The sequence below is a fragment of the Canis lupus genome, chromosome 18 (genome assembly GCF_048164855.1).
Source record: "Canis lupus baileyi chromosome 18, mCanLup2.hap1, whole genome shotgun sequence".
Lineage (NCBI taxonomy): Eukaryota > Metazoa > Chordata > Mammalia > Carnivora > Canidae > Canis > Canis lupus.
Window position 1 is genome coordinate 13,107,847 of NC_132855.1, and position 20,782 is coordinate 13,128,628.

At 43.9% G+C, this 20,782-nt stretch overlaps 1 protein-coding gene across 2 annotated transcripts in view; it reads left to right on the forward strand.

Moving 5' to 3' along the window:
* Positions 1–20,782, forward strand: part of AOAH (acyloxyacyl hydrolase) — a 158,160-nt gene that overhangs the window by 116,818 nt on the left and 20,560 nt on the right. For both annotated transcript variants that reach the window (XM_072783485.1, XM_072783486.1), the window contains exons 15-17: positions 8,855–8,891; positions 9,627–9,701; positions 17,602–17,774. In XM_072783485.1, coding sequence (XP_072639586.1) covers positions 8,855–8,891; positions 9,627–9,701; positions 17,602–17,774 — 285 coding nt within the window. The remainder of the gene's footprint in view (positions 1–8,854; positions 8,892–9,626; positions 9,702–17,601; positions 17,775–20,782) is intronic.

The following is a 20,782-nucleotide window of genomic DNA, read 5'->3' on the forward strand; positions in this document are numbered from 1 at the left end:
CCCCTCTCCGCACCCCCGTGGACTCACCCACTCACCAGGAGTGCAAGCAGGGGACTCCCCGGAAGTGCATAGATAAGAAACGTGGAAAATTTTAACACGTGGCCAAAGTGCTTGAGGTCCAGCCTCACCTACTCAACCCCACCTCAATCCCTTTGCTGCAAACCCGATTTGAGTTTAAACCCCAACTTCTCCCCACGGCCCCCCACTCCAAGAACGTCTTGCTGGTCCCCTTCTTTACGTTTATGATAAACCATCTGGAGAATGGGAGAGAATCTGGCAGGCTGGAGAAACTAGAGAGAAGGGTCAAAATTCAGGGCAGCATATGAAATTTATATTCCATAGGCTAAGCGGGAGGAGAGGGTAGGAGGAGCGAAGGAGTGAAGGAAGAATTTCTTGGGCAGATGGAGGAGGGGGGCTCTGAGCAGAAGCCAAGGGAGTCGAGAAGGTAGGAGAGGAGAGCAGGGAGCTGTGAGTCCTTGGGGCCTATGAGCTCAGCCCAGGCTCCCTCTTGATGGCTGTTCAACTGCTGCTTCTACACATCACTGCTCTGAGATGAACCCCACGAGATTACCAGCAAAGAAAATCACCTTATTCGTGTACCGCAGTACAATACATTCCTGCCGCTCTCTAGAAAAAAGTTGGGAGAGAGGTGAGCACCAAATTCATCTCCATGCCTTCATTATTTCTGATGATATTTCTGGGCACCAGTCTCTCTAATGGGCACAGAGCATAATAAAAAGACTAAACATTAAGGCATACGTGACCACATTGAAGCCCTGACCTCTCACTGGCTGCTTCCATAGCCTCAGTGCGTCCCTCTCTGTTCTGAGCCTCAGTTTCCCTATGTGTAAAACAAACTGTTCCAGGAACTGTTCAAGTTCAAGTAAAAGTAGAACTAGGATTTCAATGCACAAGTCAGAGGTGCAAAAGTGGGGGAAAGCTTCTGCAAGATGACCAGGCCCTGGCTGAGAAGCAGAAGGAGAGAAGGTGCCTCTGAAGATGGTTCCCTCATGTCCACTCATGTCCACTCTAGTGAGAATGTACGTGAGGGAACCATCGATCCTGCTGTTGGGCTCATAGAGATGTGCCAGAAAGGAGTCTGCTTCCTCAACAAGCAAAAGAACTGTCATAGGAGCTCGCCCTGAGCACAGAAACATCATGATTCAGGCCTTCCTCCATGCCAGGAAGGAACACAGTGATGTCCTCTCAGGCTCTTGGCAGCTAATCATGAATTCTACCCAGGAATACTGTCAAGGACCATTGGTCAAGGCACGAGTCTCCAGGAGCATCCATTAACAGGATGGGTGGATGCAGCTGCAGAGTTGTGTGAGATTGTCGGTGCTATTATTAATCTTATAGATTTTGGCTAATAATAGGTACTGCCTGCCAACTTAGTTCAGATAGCTTTAATGGGGGGGGGGGTGTTCATAGAATGAGTGGCTTATAAACAGCAGAAATTCATTTTTCACAGTTTTAGAGGCTGGAAGTCCAAGATCAGCGTGCCAGCAGGGTCAGGTTCGGGGTGAGAGCCCTCTCCCGGGTTGCAAACTGCCAACTTCTTGTTGTACCTTCTCAGGATGTGGCAGAAAGAAAGCACATTAGCTCTCTGCCTCTTCTTAAGGGCACCAGATCTACTCAAGAGAGCTCCATCCTTCGGGCCTAATTTCCTCTCAAAGGCCCCACCGCCAAAGACCTTCAGAATGGGGATTAGATTTCAATACACAAATGTTGGAGGGACACAAATATTCAGGATTCATAAAAGTAACCTCTCACCCAGACACTATGCTAAGTACTTTACGTATTCTATCCCTATTTAATCCACAAGCAACCCTATTTTACAGGTGAGGAAACTGGGGCATGGAGAAGTTTAATAACTTTGGTTATTAATGGTCCATTAGCTGGTCAGTGGTAGAGCTTAAGCCTGGGTCTGTCTCATTCCAGCCATGCCAGAGCCCGTCTGTCTCCGCTCCCAACCACACCATGCTTTCCCCCTTCCAGATTCTCTCTAAGGCCACCATCTGTACTACATCTGTACTATCTTCACTTCACTGTCCAGAACAACCAACACCTGCCCTGGAGAGGTAGGTAATCAGAATTGGATATCTCAACCCAGTATTAGAAGTAATCAGAATTAGAGAAAATCAGAATTAGATACCCTGACCCAGCATTCTGTGCCAGCCTTCCCTCTTTCTCAAAAGGGGTCCTCTCAGAAAGGGATAGGCAAGAAAAAAGGTATAAGAAGGATGAAGAACCATACCATAAATGAGTATCAATCCAGGCTTCACTGAATTCAGTTACATCTATGAGACCTTGTCATTTTTATTACCACCACCTCCTCACCTCCTGATCTCTATTCTCAAACAAAATAGATGTTGTACCTTTAACTAGCTAACTGAGCATCTGCTATTGTGTTCTTAACAAAAATGTATAACCTGAATTTAATCAGGAGGAAACATAAGACAAACCCAAATTGAAGGGTACTCTATAAAATAGTCAGTACCCTTCAAAAGTGTCAAGGTCAAAAAACACTGAGGAACTAGTCCAGACTGAAGGAGACTGAACTGACATAAGATTGAATGCAATATGTGATCCTGAGTAGGACTGTCCCAGAAAGTGCTGGGTCTGAGCTGGGCTGACCCACTAGTGGGACCGTCAGTGAAATCTGAATAGGTTTACGGATGAGACAATAGCCTTGTACCAATGTGAAGTTCCTGATTTTGATCGAGATACTATGATTGTGAGAGATGTTCCCATTTAGGGAATTTGGGTAAAGGGAAGGTGCCGGTCCTTTGTTCTATTTTTGCAACTCTTTGTAAATTATTTCAAACTTTGTCAATTATTGCAACTTTCTGAAAATCATTTCAAAATGAAAATTTTTGACACAATTTCTTAAAAGCCACAGAGTACTGGAGAGAAGCAATGCAATTACCTTGGCTGTGGAAGTAGGCCCTCAGGAAAGTATTTAGTGAACCCAACTACTGGGTCAAACTTTTGGTCTCAACCCAAAATGTTGAGAGAAGATGACAGAAATTATTTATAACAAAACAACTAGGACATTTCTATTTGGGAGCTGTGATCCAGTGTGCTCACAGCCGCAATGCCAGATTTTAAAGTTAATTTTTGAGATGCTTGATCTCAAAGATAAATGCAGATAGGCTTAATGCCTGCAGGTATCAAAACTTGCTAATTCTACTAAGGACTAAATGTATCTCCAAGATACAACGTTTGATATAGAAACTTTTGAAAGAAAAACATTTCAACTTGACACATTTCATATAGAGAGACACATTTCCCTCCTTTTTTTAGGGGGATTTATTCCCCCCCCCCTTTTTTTTTTAATACTTTCAAGGCTTTCAGTCTCAAAGAATCATTAAACAATGGAGACATTCTGATCCAAGTGGAGCTATTTCTTAAGATTTATCTATGCAGCCCTTCCTGGCTTCTCCTTGTTCCATGCAACTCATCCAGTTTAAAGTAGAGCACCTGACAATGATTATAATGTGAAAAGTATGAGCTTTCAATTCTTCTATTAGATCAAGATTTCCATCCTGTACCTCTTGAATCCGCACACCTACAGAAGGCAAGTTCAGAACCAAATATCTTAGACTACTTTATGTCATTGTCAATGGCAAGGGTTCCTGAAGTCCTAAGGGGTCCCCTTTCAATAGATCCCTTTTGTTTAGGGCCTAAGAGAAAGGACATTGTGGGGAAAGTTCACTGCTACTCGTGTTGATAGCTTATATGAACTTGCTGGGTTTTTTACCAACTCCAAATCTTGCTGGGATGTGCCTTTTACCTCTGGTCTTCTCTTTTACTTCCCTCCTCCTCGTCTTCCCCCTTGATTTTGCCCTCACCACTCCCTCTGTTTCTTCTCCGATATTGTAATAGCTGCTAGAAATAGAAAGATGAAAAGACAAAGTCCCTGCCTTCAAGGAGATCATAACGAAATGGAAAAGAGAGACAAATAAGGAAACAACTATGGTTCTGATAAAATGACACAAAAACAGAGGTAGGTTGAGGTCCCTGGAGGTGAGAGGCATTTACCTCTGTCTGGAGAAGGACAAGAAAACTTCCCAGAGGAGGTACATTTGAGCAGTGCGCCCTGCAGGAAAAAAAAAAAAAGGAATCCAAAAAGCAGAGGGAGATGGTGACTCAGTGCAAAGAGGCTCCAAGGGCAAAATATCTTTGAGAAAGAGAAGGAGAGAAGTTCAGCATGGCTGAAGGATGTTTGTGAAGCTCTGTCAAGTTTTGAGACCAGGAGGCAGGTGAGCACCATGCTGGGAAGGCTGTTACATTTTTTTAAAAATATACATTCTGGGAAATCGTTTATCTAGTTTGTCACAGAAATTCAGAGCCACGCTTGTGAATTTGAAAGCATTTTCAGTAGTAGAAACACCATCAGAAACTGTCACAACAAACAGTTATTAAGTGCCTACTATTTTGAGCTCAAGGTCAACGTATTAGTCTGCATGTTTCTACGTATTACAAACACTTTTAGAGAAAAGAAGGAATTTAAATTTCTTATGGCTGATTTTTTTAAACTGGATTTATACAAGCTGTACTCTTCAAAATGCTTCCTCAATTATAAAAATACGAGCCAAATCTGCGGTACTTAAACCCTGATGGAAGTTTAAAAACCATTATTAAATTTACTTTAGGTCCATGTGTGACAACATTTTACACTCTCTATAATGTTTTTTAGGTTGCTGGTGGAGGTACAATAGAGTAAGGACACTCAGTCTCTCCCCATGGGAATACAGCTAGGACACCTGGCCACAAAGTATGGGACATGTGCTGGAGAACTGTGGAAAGTAAATAGCAGCAGGTTGATTGAAGAAGAAAACCAAGACCAGGAGTACCACCAAACTAGCAGTGAAATTACCATTTTGTTGTTCTCTGATACCTCCTGACCTAGACTCAAGGCTACTTGATCTATTTCAGTCATTACTAATGTCTATTGTTCAACTGGCATCTGAGGTGGATTATTGCTTAGTAGCTGTAGGACCTTGACCTAGTCTCTTTCTGTCTCTGGGCCTCATCTGTAAAGTAGGCTGACTGACCACGTGCTCCTGGAGGTCCCACCCTGTGCTGACGCTCCAAGACTTCACACATGACCACCAAGGAGCACCAAAAGGCTGTGGCTGAAGGGCTGCATGAGTTTGTAAAATTTACCAACTTAAGATATCTAACCACAGGTGCTTAAGACGCTTGTCTCTTTCCAATTTGGCTTCCCTTTATGTCAGGTCTCATTGTTGTGTTTTACATCGTTTTCCTTAAAGAGAATCCCCCAAGATATATAAACTTCAGACCTTGAAACCTAGATCTGCCCCTGCCCTACAGTCCTAACCAAGATGGCATTCAACTAGAGATTTCTTTCTGAGTCGTATGCAAAAAAAATCAGGTATTATGCTGGAAACTAATTAGCAGGTTCCTGTTTTAGAACTTCAAGAAAGAGAACACCTACTTTTCTTTCAGTAGGAAGTTTAATATGACTCCTTCAGGGCTTCTTGGGATCCTAACACTTTATGTACATTATCTGTTTCGTGGCTATAAGCTTCACAAGAATAGGAACCATGGTCTTTTCTATTTGCTGATGTGTCCCCAGTGTCTATTGCAATGCCTGGCCCAGAGTGAGTATCCATAAGTGTTATCATAGTGGTGCATTAATTTATGAAGACCTAGATTTAGGTATACCTTGTCTTTTTCCGTGAAGAATTTGAGACGGAGCACATGTCTTCTGGGCCAGGAGCAAAGAGTTACAAGCTCATTTACTAGACCACTGAAAGTGTCTTACCAGTTGATTTGAATGCCCAGGATATGAAGCACTTGCTGGCGTGGCCAACACTAATCTGGCAGTGGAAATGTAAGCTGGAATTTATGTGTAGAAGGACCACCAATGCTGAGAGTATGTGAAACCCTTCTTCTCTTCTTGCAATGCACTATTCCTCATTTAAAAGGCACTAAATGAACCAGAATTCAGACTTGGTTGGCCAAAGAACACCCCCTTCTTTCCCTCACTGGAGACAGGTAGATTCTCTCTTGGACCACCTCGATGAATTAAGTCAAATTCCCCTCCTTCATAGTCTTGCCTTTTCCATTTCTCTGAACTTTCATCATAGAGACCAGACGAGGGACCTCTCAAGGGTAGTGACAGTTCTTCAAATGCTCCCCTTGTTTTGCCAAATCCCACAAGTTAGGAGCTGCCTTTGCTTCCTGCTCACATCTTCCAGAACCAGCTGCTTCAGTATTCTCTACAAATGGCAGCGGCAAAATCAGAAGCTGAGAAGAAGCCTGTATCCAGGAGGAGAAAGACAACAGAGCTTGGGAGGGAGAGAGACAGCAAATGTTGCTGGGGCTTCAATGGAATAGCAGAGCAATAGGAAAGGGGAATTAAGAAGAGAAAGTGATGTGGGAATTACCTAAGCTAATTACATAATCTCATCAAACTAAGATTCCCAAAAGGAAATGTAAATTGTGCAAGGCTCAACAACTCTAGAGCACAGAGAATTCTGTACTTATATAATAAATATTCACCAGGAAAAAAAAAAAAAAGATTAGCATTTGGGTAAAGAAGAGTAGGCATGTCCTCTCTCCCTGAGTGGTTGTTTGTGATTATTGTTTCTAAACTCACCACATCCAGTTGAGGTTGACCTGCCATCCTTGTCCTGCGCAGCAAAGGGATGCAGGTGGTGTGGGCAGGGGAGGAGGCTGCCTATGGGGCAAGCCATGACAGATTCTCATTTTCATTTTCCTCAGGCTCTGTGGGTGCTCTGCACCTCAAATTCCCAGCTGGACTCTGGATAATGAGGAAAATTACTGGCCTGACCTGGTCCTTTAATTTTTTTTTCCCCACTCATGTCTTGGGCTTTCGTTAGTTTTCATTTCTCATTAAGAGAAAAATCAAAGAGTGAGAATTAAACACCTCTTGATTGTTTTCCGGCTGAAAATGGGAAGTTGAGAGTCATGGTGCTAGAACTGAATGAAAGGTCCAGATAAGATGAGGAGCCACCAGAGGGTATGTCAGCAGGCACAGGCTGTCCTTCTTCTCCTCCCTCTTGAGAAAAATAGGGAGCAATCTAACCTACGTGTGCTGAGATGAACTGACTGCCCTTAATGTCTATGTTTGGGTGAATATTGAACATACCCTGCCTCACTACATAAAGGAAGTAAAAATAGTGTGGTGGTTCCCCCCAAAATTAAACATAGCACTACCCTATGGTCCAGCGATTTCAAGTAGGTATATACCTAAAAGAATTGAAAGGAGGGACCTACACAGACACTTGTCCAACCAGTGTTCATAGCAGCATTATTCACAATAGCCAAAAGGTAGAAGCAAACCAACTGCCTATCAGTAGATGAATGGACAAACAGGAAGCGTATCTCCATATGACGGAAAACTATTATCCTTTAAAAGAGTGGACATTGTGACACATGCTACAAATGGATGAACTGCAAACACTAAATGAAATAAGCCAGGCACAAAAAGACAAAAATTATATGATCCCACATATAGGCCCCTGGTTATTCTGTAAGGAGTACAGGGCTTCAATTTGCAATGATGGAAGAGTTCTGGAGATGGATAGAGCAGATGGTCGCATAACAATGTGAAAGTACCTAATGCCACTTAATCGTATGCTCAAAAAAAAGTTTATGTGTTGTATATTTTACCACAGGAAACTAGGATATAAAGCAACATTTGTTTAACATACTGAGGTTCCTGAATCAATCAAGAGAACATCAGCGCTGCCCCTAGAGTTGGAGTCTAGTGGTGTGTGAAGAACAGGCGGTCACGGCAGGCCACACTCCTTCAGGGGGGGTGGGGGCCATCATGGCCTTCGCAGCTATGCATGCCCCCCTTTTCCCATGTGGATCCTTAAGAACACTTGCTGACTCTGTCACCAAATGCACCTGCCCCTCAACTCCTAAGGCTGAAAATTACAGGAGAATGTGTCTTTTCCTGTGAGTTGTACCACCCACCTGACGATTACTCACCTGTTACTGCAGACCAGCCTCCGAGGAACGAACTAGCAGTAAACCTCTTTGGGCTCACTCTTTCTAGACTCCCAGCCCAGAGGAGCGAAGCCAGAACTCAGTATTACACACTGAAGGGACTGGGCTTGGATTGCAGTTCTCCATATTATTACCTGTGTGGCTTTAGGCAAGTCACTTAAGTAAGCCTCAGTTTCCTCATCTAGAAAGTGGGAATATGACTGTCCCTACCTCACACAGCTATGCCAAGGCCTACACGGACTAATAATACAAGTGCCTAACAGAGTGTCCACAACAAAATGAGTATTCAATGGATACGAGCTTTATGTAAGAGATACATTACAGGTGGTAGCAGGGGTAGGGGAAGGATGGTCATTCATGTCATTATAGGAGTTGAAATATATCCCCTGTACAATCTGAACCTTGCACAGGCCAGCCAGCCAGGAGGAGCTTTAGGAGTGAGCAGGGATGCTAGTAAGTGATTAAATGGGGCTTTCTAGGGAGATGGGTAGTTCTCAAAGAATCCTTTTTATTTCTTCTCATGCCTCATCTAATTCCTTAATCTTTGAGGTAGTTTCTCTTTGGTGATATATCATTTTCTTGCATCTACTAGAAAGTTCACTCATTCGTGCTTAGAAAATATCTTGACACCCATAAATCCAAAGAATTGAGGATTATGTTTGTATAATTCCAAGTAAACAGAAAACTCCTCAAGGAGAGCTCCAGGATAAAGTCATTCCCGTGCGCGTGATGGTGGGGATGACCTCTGATGCTTCTTCATGATTTCAGTGAATCAGACTATCACACTGATGGTGTTGAATTGAACTCACTAACTTTAATTATTTTCTTAATTTTAATTATGCAGGTGCATCTTCCCAAAACCTGAAGAAGTTTATAGAAAGGTAAGTGAAAGAGGGACACACAAAGTTGTTTTTAGATTGGGTTCCTCATTGTGAAAAAAGAATGAAAGCCCTCTGCTGTCACCCTGTGATCACTTGTACTGAGCACTAGTACCTTGCTAGTCACTCCCAAATACTGGGACATTATCACTTCTTGAGCCAGTGGACATAGAAAGTGATTAACTTGCATATGTCCTTAAAGAAGAATCATAAAAATGCATACAAAGAGGGTCAAACTTAAGTCTAGCCAAAGTAGCTGAAAAAAGGCAAAAAAAAAAAAAAATCTCATCTTCTTATTTTATGTGCTCATTTTGAGCTTCAAATTCAGAAGGAAGGCCCTGGGTGTCCAGAAGGGAAACTTGGGAAACCCTGGAATTTTGAAAGTACAATACAGGAGCACAGTCATCAGGATGTCCTACAAATTTGGACAGGAGTACTCCAATAACACTTGAGGACAAACACAATGAAAAATCCTAAGAAGATGGCATCATGTGCGCCTCCTAGAGATTTTAATCCGCTCTTTCCAATTCTATGCACCTATGTGGCCTCTCCCTAATGGAAAAGTAATTTACAGATTATACAGAAGGGGGAAATGGGAAGGCTGATCCTAGAATAAAAGAAAAATAGCAAAAAGCTACCATAAGGGGGGGCCATACAAAGATCCTATCACAGGCCCAGGCTGTGACAAAGTTCAATTTCTGAGTGTTTGCCATTCAGATTCTATCTCTGGCTTCTCAGTTTGTCTAGGAACCAACTGTTGGACCATCCAGCCATCGTCATATACGCCATGATTGGAAATGATGTCTGCAGCAGGTGAGTTATGGAGAAAGAAGATTTTGAAAATTCTTGGGTCCCCCCTCTTGTCTTCTCCACTCCACTGTGTTACAGTAGCCTGCTGTTGAGTGGAATTTCTCTGTCTGAGCAAGTCCTAGACATATGTGAAATCGATAGAACCAACCCATAAAGCTGAAAGACCCTTTAAAAAAAATATCTGATCCATTAATTCTCTGCTCCAATTAACAACAAATGGGCATGTCATGATACAAGTTATCAGTTGTATCACAAGATACATGCTGCTACTAGTCAAGAATCCAACACTGAATATCACGGCTTTTTAAGTAAAATAAGGACAAATCACAGCTACCCCATAAGAATAGCTTCCTCACTCACATTCTGATGTGGGTACTCATGTGGTAGAGACGGCATAGACTCAGAGCATTCGCAAACAAACTGCATATAATGTGCGGCCGATCCCATTTATGCCCATGGCCCATAGTAAGAAAGCAGTTTTGCTAAACTGCTAATATCGGTAGTGATTTCAAAATGTTGAATGCCTGAGTCTCCCACAACATTTTGGAAGGTTTCTCAAAAATTGTGTGTACCCCTAAGAATATGCTGCACATGTGAATGCCATCTGTCCTGTGATTGTGGCCAAAAGGAAAAGAAAAAAAAAAAAAAAAAAAGGTGAGATCAGATCTAGAACAACTCCCCAGTAGCCACCCACCCACCATTTTAGAAAACAGAAAAGTAAAGCCAAGAGGGATTACGTGACTTGCCTGATAAATTGATTAATGGCAGAGCTCACCTCCAATCCAAGTGATACTAGAAGTAGGTCATCCTATTCACTGCCCGCCCTTTGCTTTCACTCACCAAGTTTTCTAAGCCTGTGCTAGAAACCCAGTTCAATATTACTAAAGTGTGTTTGCCCTCACCAACACCTCCATGGAGTAGGAGAGCTCCTGAACTCTCACCTAATCAGTGAAGTGAGTTCAGGCCAGGAGACACCCTGCTATGTGCAGAGATGCCAGTGTGCCAGACCTTGCCTTGGCACCCCCTGGGCTGGATTACCACTCTCCCCAGAACCCCAAGGCTCCCAAGGCCCCACAGTGGGGACCCAAATCCCAACTTCTGTGATGAGCCACATGGAACTCTCTGGTAAATAGCAAACACTCCCCCGCCCAAGCTCTCCATGAACCAAGAGCCACATCCTAGATCATCTCATCCCCACAGCAGCCTTAAGAGGAGAGCATGATTGTCCCTATTTTATAGATGGAGAAACAGGTTTGGCAAGGTTAAGGAATTCACTTATACCCTATGAGTAGCAAGGTTGAGAGGCAGACCAGGTTCTCTGACGAAGTCATGTGCTCTTTCCATAGGCCACACCTGCCTTATTTGCTTTCTTTTAAACAATGACTTTTTTTTAAAAAGTATGTATTGACTACCTGTGAGGTGCCAAATGCGGTGCCAGGCTCTGGGACAGGCAAAGAGGCCACAGGGCCTGACTGCAAGGAGCTTATGGAAGGAGAAGCACTGAGCTTCAGCCCCAGCCCCATCACAAAGCAGAACCAACCTATGGACATCAGTCAGTGCCCCTCCAGCCTCTGGATCATGTTCCCTGGGAGGGGACAGGGAGCAAACTGTGATAGTGAGTACAGAACACCTGCAGAAAGAGGCTTTGACTCCAAGAGCCCTAACCCCCAAATTGTACTTTTCCAGCAGAACGTGCTTGCTCAGAGGCCCTTCCAGTCCGGTCCTGCTTTTCCTTTTCAAGGAGCCAAAGGGCAGGCAGGCATCAGAGACCTGTGCCAGCCTCACACACACACACACACACACCCCACCAGGGATCTGGGCAGAGACGCAGCGGGCATTTGGGTGAAAGAATGGGGTTGGCAGTGTGGGATGTCCCTGCAGTGCCCACTTTGCAATGTCCTGTGGTGGGGTTAGAAAAATAAAGACAGATGGCGACTATGCCTCCCCATCTGCCAGAACGTCAAGGTGGAGTAGACAACCCAAAATGAGCAAAGAGATTTCATAAAAAGCTCAAGCCAGCAACGAGTTGCATAATAAGTCTGTCCTGGAACAAGTTTGGGGATATTTGCTTGACTTTTTTTCTTTCCCTTTTTTATGATGAGGCTAGCATTTACTGAAATAATTCAGCTATGTGCTTCTTTCTCAATTCTCTAAACTCATGCAGTTACTCAATAAATACGTGGTAAGTGAATGAAGGTCATGATTGGAAGATAGCTTTCAGTGTCTGGAATTTAAGAAGAAAGGTAACGTAGACAAACACAGCTTTCCCCTGTGGCTCTACTCAGTTTGGCCAAAGCTAACCCAGCTTCCCCTGGCTTTTCCTAACATTGCCCTTGAAAGCTATGGAATGCCCGTGATATAGAAGGAGAAAAAAATGCCTGGAAATGGGGCAAATGTGAGTGAGCTCCGGCAGCAGAACCTTGAGTAGCAGGGGCGGCTTGGCAAATGGGAATGGTCTTAAAGGACTCAAATCATAAACCCTTCCTCCACCCCCCCCCCAATATGACATCCCTGAGAAGAACATTGCAATTGCCAGAAATGAGATAGAATTATAAAAACATCTAATACTAGCTGCATATATATTGACATGGTTCCATTTTTACCTCGTGGACCTAATAATAGTTCATTGTACATTTTTCACCTCATGGAAAGAGCCAGGACTGCCCTACATGGGTTGTCCGTGGGCCCCAGCACCCCAAGTGTCTTTTCCCTGCAACGTCAATGCTTCCCATGTCACCTAGGGCAGCCGATTGGCACCACATAAGAGGAAACAAGTCAACATGCTGATAGGTGACAGGCCCCAAGGAGCCTGCAGTGGCAAGAAACAATCCATTCCATCTAACCAAATGGTAGAAAAACCAGCAGGGAAGAGGATGCCCAGAGGAGTTCTTTCTCCCAGCCTCCTCAGTGGAGGCAGTGGTGATCAAGGGAAGGATAAGGAGGTTTCCAACTGGCCACCATGTTCCAAGTCACCCCCACTTTCAGGGACCCAGGATCTCCATCCATGGGGTAATGTGGGCCCAGTGAGGCCCCAGCTCCTTCCCAGCCCATGTCAAGATGCCTCTTCGGGGCGGGGGTGGGGGGTGGGGTCAGCCATGTGATTACAGCTGGCTGGCTGAAGGTAAGGGCCACCTGTAGTGCCCGGCTGCTGGGAGAGCTCAAATGCTAGCTGTGCGTGAGGTCTGAGCCCTCAGTCAAGATTCATCTCTGGGCTTGAGCTCTGGTTCTGGGAAGTATCTTCCCCAGAGGCTGTTTGCCTTCTTCCTTAAGAGGGGGCACAGCTCTCCGGCATCCGCCAGGTGAAATCTGGCTGGACTAGTTGCCAGGATAATGAAATGATCACAGCCAGCCCTGCACCTGGGTCATGAAGCTTATTTTCACAATCAGACACAATTCATTAGGGCAAGGACAGGCTCTGAGCCACCCAAGGGGGTGAGGCTCTTTGTCTTTTGCCCGCCACGTGTTCCTGACCTGTGAGAACACAGCCCAGAGCGCCAGTGCTCTCTCATCATTTTCCCAGGTGCAAGCACCACATCCCCCAGGCTTTCTCTCTGTACACTCAGCACTCCTAACCCCTCACCTCTCCGTCTGAGTGACTGGCGTGAGCTTGCCAGTGTATGAGGAGGGATGTAGGGTCCTGGGGTACCCAGGCAAACCTGGGCTGGCAAGGTGGACCTGACACGTGGGTTGAAAAGGCTTAGATGCTTCAGCTCAGCCCGTTCAACCTTTGGCAGATGTCAGAGAAGGGGTAGGAGATGTTTCCCAAAACCCCTGGGACTCTGGGCCTCTAAAATACTAGTGCTAAGTCTCCTCAAAAACCACCAGAGGAGGGGGAGTACACAGATCAAAATGGCATTGACCATTTCCCAGGGACAGAATCAGAGGCACCTTCTATGGCCCCCAGAAGGGGTGACCCACCACCTATTGCTTAGACCCAATGCCCTTGCCTGAACTAAGAATCAGTCAATTTGGGGGCGTCTGTCTAGCTTAATCAGCAGAACATGCAACTCTTGATCTTGAGGTCATGAGTTCAGGCCCCACGTTGGGCCTAGAGCTAACTTTAAAAAGAAAAAAATTTTTTTTAAAGAATCAGTTCATTTTGCTATGCACATTAAAAGATTTAATTGACAATGCACACGTGTTAATTATGTAGGCGTACATGATGGAGCAAAGGTGACTAAAAAATGTTCCGCCAGCGATGCCAAGCTTCCATTTTGTTTTCCCCTAGTAATTAGCCATTTGGCTTATGCTAGCCATTTGGGTTATGGGGTGCTCCCGCAAAAGCACAAATTAGCTCAGAATGTTGGTTATCATCGGGGTTGTTTCTCTAGCCAAAAAAATAATCATTAAATAGGGAGTTTGGGAGACTTTTCTCCATCTTAACTCATCTTGGCTTTATGTGATGAGAGAGCCATAGCTCAGCATAATTGCTTTGTGCCAACACAGTAGTGTATCAGCAGGAAAAAAAAAAAGAAAAAAAAAACCCTGAAGTGCCAAGGCAAAAGTTAATAAGCAGTATGTATTAGCCTTACCGAAGATGGAAGATGGGTTATAGTCACCCAGCTTGCCTCATTTCACCCCTGCTGCCACACTGCACACGCACACACACGCACACACACGCATACACACACACACAGTGAATATCAAACCTGCTTCCTGTGGGTGGGTCCTCCTGGGCTGAGCAAACCCACAAGGCAGCCTGAATCCTCTTCACAAACTGGGATCCCTCTAGCACGTCTGCACATACACAAGTCAAGCTAAAGCCCCTGCCCAGCCTTCTGCCCTCAGTAGGTAGGCAACCTATTCTCGTATCCTCATGAGAGACTTTTACCCATAAAGTAGTATAATTTTTCCCAAGGGAATAAAAAACAGGAATTTAGTATTTTGTTCTATATGCTGGCGTTTTGCAAAATAGAACATCTTTCTTTTCTTTTTTTCTTTTTCTTTTTTCCGGGCAGGGTGGGGAGTTCTAAGCAACCCATTACATGGTGTAGAAGCACGTACAGTCCCCACAGCTCACACCTTACTGGCAACCCCTAGCATCAGACTTGTTCTGCATTTCCTCTGTATGGGTACATTTTGCTTGTCACAAATTAGCCAAAGTGATCTTTGCATCCGTGATCAGCCTGTCACCTCTGCATAGCAGCAATTTAGAAAGTGATTTTATTTGACTAAGTGAAATCGGTGGGGGACAAATGCCATAAAATTGCAATGCCTTCTGCTCCTCCCATTAAAGCTTAGGTGGAGTCTGGGTTTTTCCCCTCTTTACTTGAGGGAGAATAAAAATAATATGAGAGTCTGATTTATTTTTATTATTTTTCTGATTACAAAATGACATCTGTTGTGAAAAGTTCAAATAATCCAGGGTGTAGGAAATGAGTTTCCCCATAATCACTCCCTACCACCCCCCCACCCCCAGCCCCCCCCAGCACCAACCTGCTGCAAGCTAACCAATGGAGACAGTTAAATGTATTTGTATCCAGATTTTCTCTATGCAAATTCTAATTTACAGACTAATTAATATTCATTGGAATGAAATAATAGCATGCTTACTGCTCTGTAATTTATTCTTTGCAATCAACAATACTTTTTAGCAGTCTTTTCCATGATAATACATACAGACGACTTCATTATTTTTACATTTTTTTATTTTTTTGAGGTGAAATTTACATAATGTAAAACTAACCATTTTAAAGCGAACAATTCAGTGACATTCAGGTATTTCAGAATGTTGTTTAACAATCACCTGTATCTAATTACTTTTTTCTTTTTAGTGTCTGTATAATAGTCTACCTATGGATGTATTATAATTTATGCAACCAGGCATCTGGGCCTTTTCTAACTTTACACTATTTCACACAACGTTGCAATATTTGTGTGTATGTCTTTGCACATTTGTGGAGATGTTACTATAAATTTCAAGGTCAAAAATTAAGCCAACTTTGGGATCCCTGGGTGGCTTAGAGGTTGGGCTGGGCACCTGCCTTTGGCCCTGGGCGTGATCCTGGAGACATGGGATCGAGTCCCACATCGGGCTCCCTGCATGGAACCCGCTTCTCCCTCTGCTTGTGTCTCTGCCTCTCTCTGTGTCTCTTATGAATAAATAAATAAAATCTTAAAAAAAAAAGTTAAGCCAACTTTAAATGTTGATACCTTTTTTTAGAGAGAGAGTGAGGGGGAGGGCACAAGGGGGAGAAAGAATCTTAAACTGGCTCCACACCCAGTGTGGAACCCAATGCAGGGTAAGTCTCATGATCCTGAGATCATGACCTGAGCTGAAATCAAGAGTCAGACACTTAGCTGACTGAGCCACCCAGGTGCCCCAAATGTTGATATGTTTTGAAAAATGCCCTCCAAAATGGTGGCATCACTTTCCATTTAGGATCTCCCTCAAAAGTGGTAACGGTGGAGGGGCACCTGGCTGTTTCAGTAGGTAGAGTGTGTGACTCTTGATTTCAGTGTCCTAAGTTTGAGCCCTCTGTTGGGAGTAGAGATTATGCAGAAATTAAATCTTAAAAAAAGAAAAATTAAACTAAAAATACAAAGTGATAATAGTGGATATCCCTGGGGGCTTCTTTCTGTCCCTTCCTCTATGTCATTTGTGCCTTGGGTCCAGCCTGTGAGTAAGAGACTTACTTCTGGTTTGGAATCTCTGTTAAGCTCCTGAAAGCTGCCATCACAAAACACCACAAACTGGATGACTTCAAACAACTCTCAGTTCTGGAGGCTCGAAGTCCAAAATCAAAGTGTCAGCAGGGCTATGCTTTTTCTGAGGGGTCTAGGGGAAAACGCTTTCTTCTCTTTTATGCTTCTGGGGAGGTAGGAAGCGCTCTTGGAAATCCTCAGAATTCCTTGGTTTGTGGAAACATATTCCAGTCTCTGCTTCCAGCTTCACATGGCTTTCCTTTCTGCTTGTGTGTCTGTGTAATAACACCTCCTCTTCTTGTAAGGACACTTGTTTTTGGATTTAGGGCTGTCTCTAATCCAATATGCCCTCATCTTTACATTTGCAAAACCCTTATTTCCAAATAAGGTCACATTCTAAGGGGAACTATTCAACCCACTATAGGATCATTATGTAAATTTGGAATTTTAAGGACCCAAAATAGGACCCAACTTCTTATTCCATTTAGGTTAATAAAAGGCAGTTTAAAGGGTAGATGGAAATCTTAGAGAATTCTACAATCTCTTCCTAGGTTAATGCAGGTTAGTATCTTAACTCATACTTGATGTATTCCTTAAAGTGGGTAAATTCAAATTCAATGTAGAAAAGAGGGATGAAATATGGATACATAATATGATTTTATTTCTCAGGAAAGTTGTATTTTCCTAACTGTGATGTATGTGAAACTTTTAGAGACAAAGTTACAGATCTCAAAGTGTCAAACAAATAATACATAATACCAGACTCCTTTGATTTTTTTCATCTGAGTGTATCAGGCTAGATACACTGTGTATATCAGGCTAGTGGTCAGGGTAGGTAAGGTCATACTGCAGGAACAAACACCCTCAACTCTTGGTAGCATAAAGCAGCAAACATCTATTCATCCTACCTTGTGGCCCAGGGATCACCTGGGACTGTATGGCACCCATGGTGATCGCCAGGCCTCTATTCCAGGTCTCAGATTAATGAAGCAGCTCCTATATAGAACCTTGCCCAGATTCATGGCAAAGAGCATTCTAGAAGCTCTCATATCACCAAACATGACACACATCACTTCTGCTCACAACTGATAGGCTAGGTCAGTCACATGGCGCATCTAATCACAAGAGGGTCAGGAAGCCTAACATATTTTGCAAATAGCAACAGTAACTACTACACTGTGTATATGGGGCAGGGGATCATGTATGTGTATGCATTTATCCCATCGACTAAGATATTTTCTGTTTCTTTCACCAACAGGAAAGTTGACCCAGTCCCAGAAATGACCACTCCGGAGAAATTATACTCCAGTATCATGCAGACTCTGAAGTATCTAAATTCCCACCTGCCCAATGGCAGCCATGTTATTTTATACGGCTTACCAGATGGAAGGTTTCTCTGGGATAATTTGCACGACAGATATTATCCTCTCGGTATTAGTTTGAAGATACTTTTACTCTTTAACAATGTCAGTTATACATAATTCAAGTATATGTAGTTCAAACCATATAGAAATACACCCAAAATGCCACCACAGTGCATAGGTTAGAACTGGTGAAGGCAAGAGCCCTGAGGTATGGATCTAAATGGTCAGTATCCAAAGATGGTTAGAACCAGATCCAAAGTCAGAAAAGGCAGAAATTTTTAATGTCGAATTAGGACAAATTGAAGAGTAAGAGTCTAAATCAGGAAACTCCTTTAAAGAAAAGTAGTATCTAGAATGAGCAGATGAAGCTCAAGTCAAAGGGGATTTCTCCAAACCTCAATGGTGAGTGCCCCCTGGTGGCCGGAATTCTTCTACAGGACACATCCTCCAACAGGCTTGCTTCCTGCTTCTACTCTCTGTTGGCACCCTTGGCTCTGAAATGCTTGAAAGATCTCCAGAAACTTACAATAGCATCTCTAGCATTCCAGATGCTTTATGCACATTGTAAAAGTAATAGTAATAGTAATTCACATCACGGAGGGCTGCCATGCTGATCCTAAAACAATCCTGTTAATCCGATTAATGATGTTTTCATTAATTCCATTTTTTAAATGAAAAGCCTAAGACTGGGAGAGGCAAGTGGTTTGCCAAATGTTGCATAGCTTATCGTATATGTAATCTGGGTGTAGTAGGGCTGTGTGTGTGTGTGTGTGTGTGTGCTTGGGAGGGAGATTGGTCCTTTCAAAAAATATGTATTATGTGCCAGGTGTTGTTCTAGGCACTGCATAATCATCAGTGAACACAATAATGAAACACCCCTGCCAACATAGGCTTGTATTCCAGTAAGACTATGTCAGAGGATGTTAGGTGTGACTAGAAAAATTAAGCAGGGAAGCAGGCAAGAGGGATAGAGTGCTGGCCTCAGCCCTCTCTGACAGGCATCTGCAATGTGAGGCCTGGGTACCCTCCCCTCAGCTCCATATCAACAACACCCTCCCTGGCCCCTTCCCTGGTATTGCCATAGCCTCCTACTTAGCCTGACCTCCTCCTTAGCCTAGGTTATGCAGTGCCTAGAACAACACCCTGCTAGGGTGTTCTGGAGCTCCAAGAAGTTTCTAATGAGTCCAACAAGCAATTCAAAGGGAAAAAACCTGTAATTCCTTCCTCAGTGCCCACCTTAAGCGATGGAGGTGGAGCGCTTTTCCTTGCATTAATAACTTCTCTATACTTCTCCAATCTCCTCTTCTCTTCCCACCCCGTAGTCCCTGCTCAAGCCAACCCCCCAACCCACCTAACGTCCCTCAGGAAGCTCCACACCACCTCACACATGAAAAGAGCAGGTTCCCTTTAACCAGCTCTCGAAGGGCCCTGGTCCCTTCACCAGGAGGACAACAGTAAATACCATTGGCTAGGCTTCCCACCAATAAGACTGAAGTCATCTTTCCTCCTTAGTTACCAAGTGCACCACAAGTATCATTATCATCCAAACAAAACACTGTCCAGCCTCTCACAAGGAAAGCATATTCCTCCTGTTTCCGCAGCTTTGACCATGACCCTTAGAAATAGTAACACGGTCACCAGAGAACTTGACTCCATCCTTGAACACACAAAGGACAACCACTTGGGCCAAGAATGTCTCTCTGAGCCATTGGGGGTGGAAAACTTCAGTTCCCCCAATAGATGCTGTCAGATTCCTAGATTCCTCCTATACCAAGAACGCTTGGAGAAGGGAAGTTGAGATCAGGAGAGATGCATTTCCCATTTACTCTATCACTTTAATGGGGTCTTGACTTTGGGTTTTCTGACTCCAAATCCCATTCTCTTTCCATGACCTCTGGTCAGACTACTCCATAAATTCCCTCAGAGATGCCACATGATTCACTTGACTCAACCACAGTAGGTAATAATGGCACCATACAATCTGGAAGGAAGCAAGGGAGGGAAAGAAGGTGACTGGGGAGACTCATCAATCATTCTGGTGGATCCTCTAGGCCAGTGATTCTCATCCCACCCCTACTCATTATCACAACTGGAGAAGCGGTGCGTAGAATCCAGAGATGCTCCTAAATACCTTGCAGACAGCACAGGACGGCCCCGCCGCTAAGAATATCAGTAGTGCCGAGGCTGAGAAACCCTGCTTTGGGCTCTGTCTTGACCTCAAATGGCCTCTACTGGCCACTAATCAGGCACTAGCATTACACAGCACAAAAGAGTTAGAAGGAAAAGGTAGAATGAGTTTCTTCTATATAAACAACCCTGGTTTGGGGGGGAAGAAATCCAATTAGGAAGAAAGTTGAAACCATCTAAAATTTGTTTAATGTTTTTAAGTTATTATTCATATCCTAAATTATCCCTGCTGCCTGGTTGCCATGGGAAATAAATTATAAATTCCTCAACGAAGCATCAGTATCCTTCCTAGACAGCCCGGGGAAGTAGGTGGGATTTACCCAGATTCCCCAATTCTCCTTTGGCTGGCACGTAACTCTCATAAGATGAGAGGTTTGCAGAGACGGCTCGTTGTCCTACATACAGCTCAGTACAGCTCTGGCTTCAAATCCAATCCTTGGACCCTTACTCCCACCAGACACGAGCCAGCAGTAAAGCAGGTTAATGCCAGGCCGGTCTTGGGGTTTGGCCGCTCTGCGTAGGTTAGGGTAGGTCTCATCTTAATCAATAGCCAAATACCAGGTCTGATTCACAGGGCACGGTGCTAAGGGTTGTGTAAGCAAATAAACAGGGTTTTCCTTTTTTTTTTTTTTTTTTTGGTTTTTGAGCCTGAGAAGCATGGTGATGATGCTCTCTAGACATGACTTGAGCCACCCATTAGGATTAAGAAAGAAGTCGGGAAGCAGAAGGAGTCAAGCAGTACTCCTGGGTCAGTGTTATATTTTCTGCTGCCTCCGTAGGACAGGTAGGAACTCAGACTGCTGAAATCCACAGCACCCCATCAGCAGATAATGGAGGCCCAGGGCAAGAATAGATTCCTAACTCACCCCTGCCAAGAGGAGAGGGTAA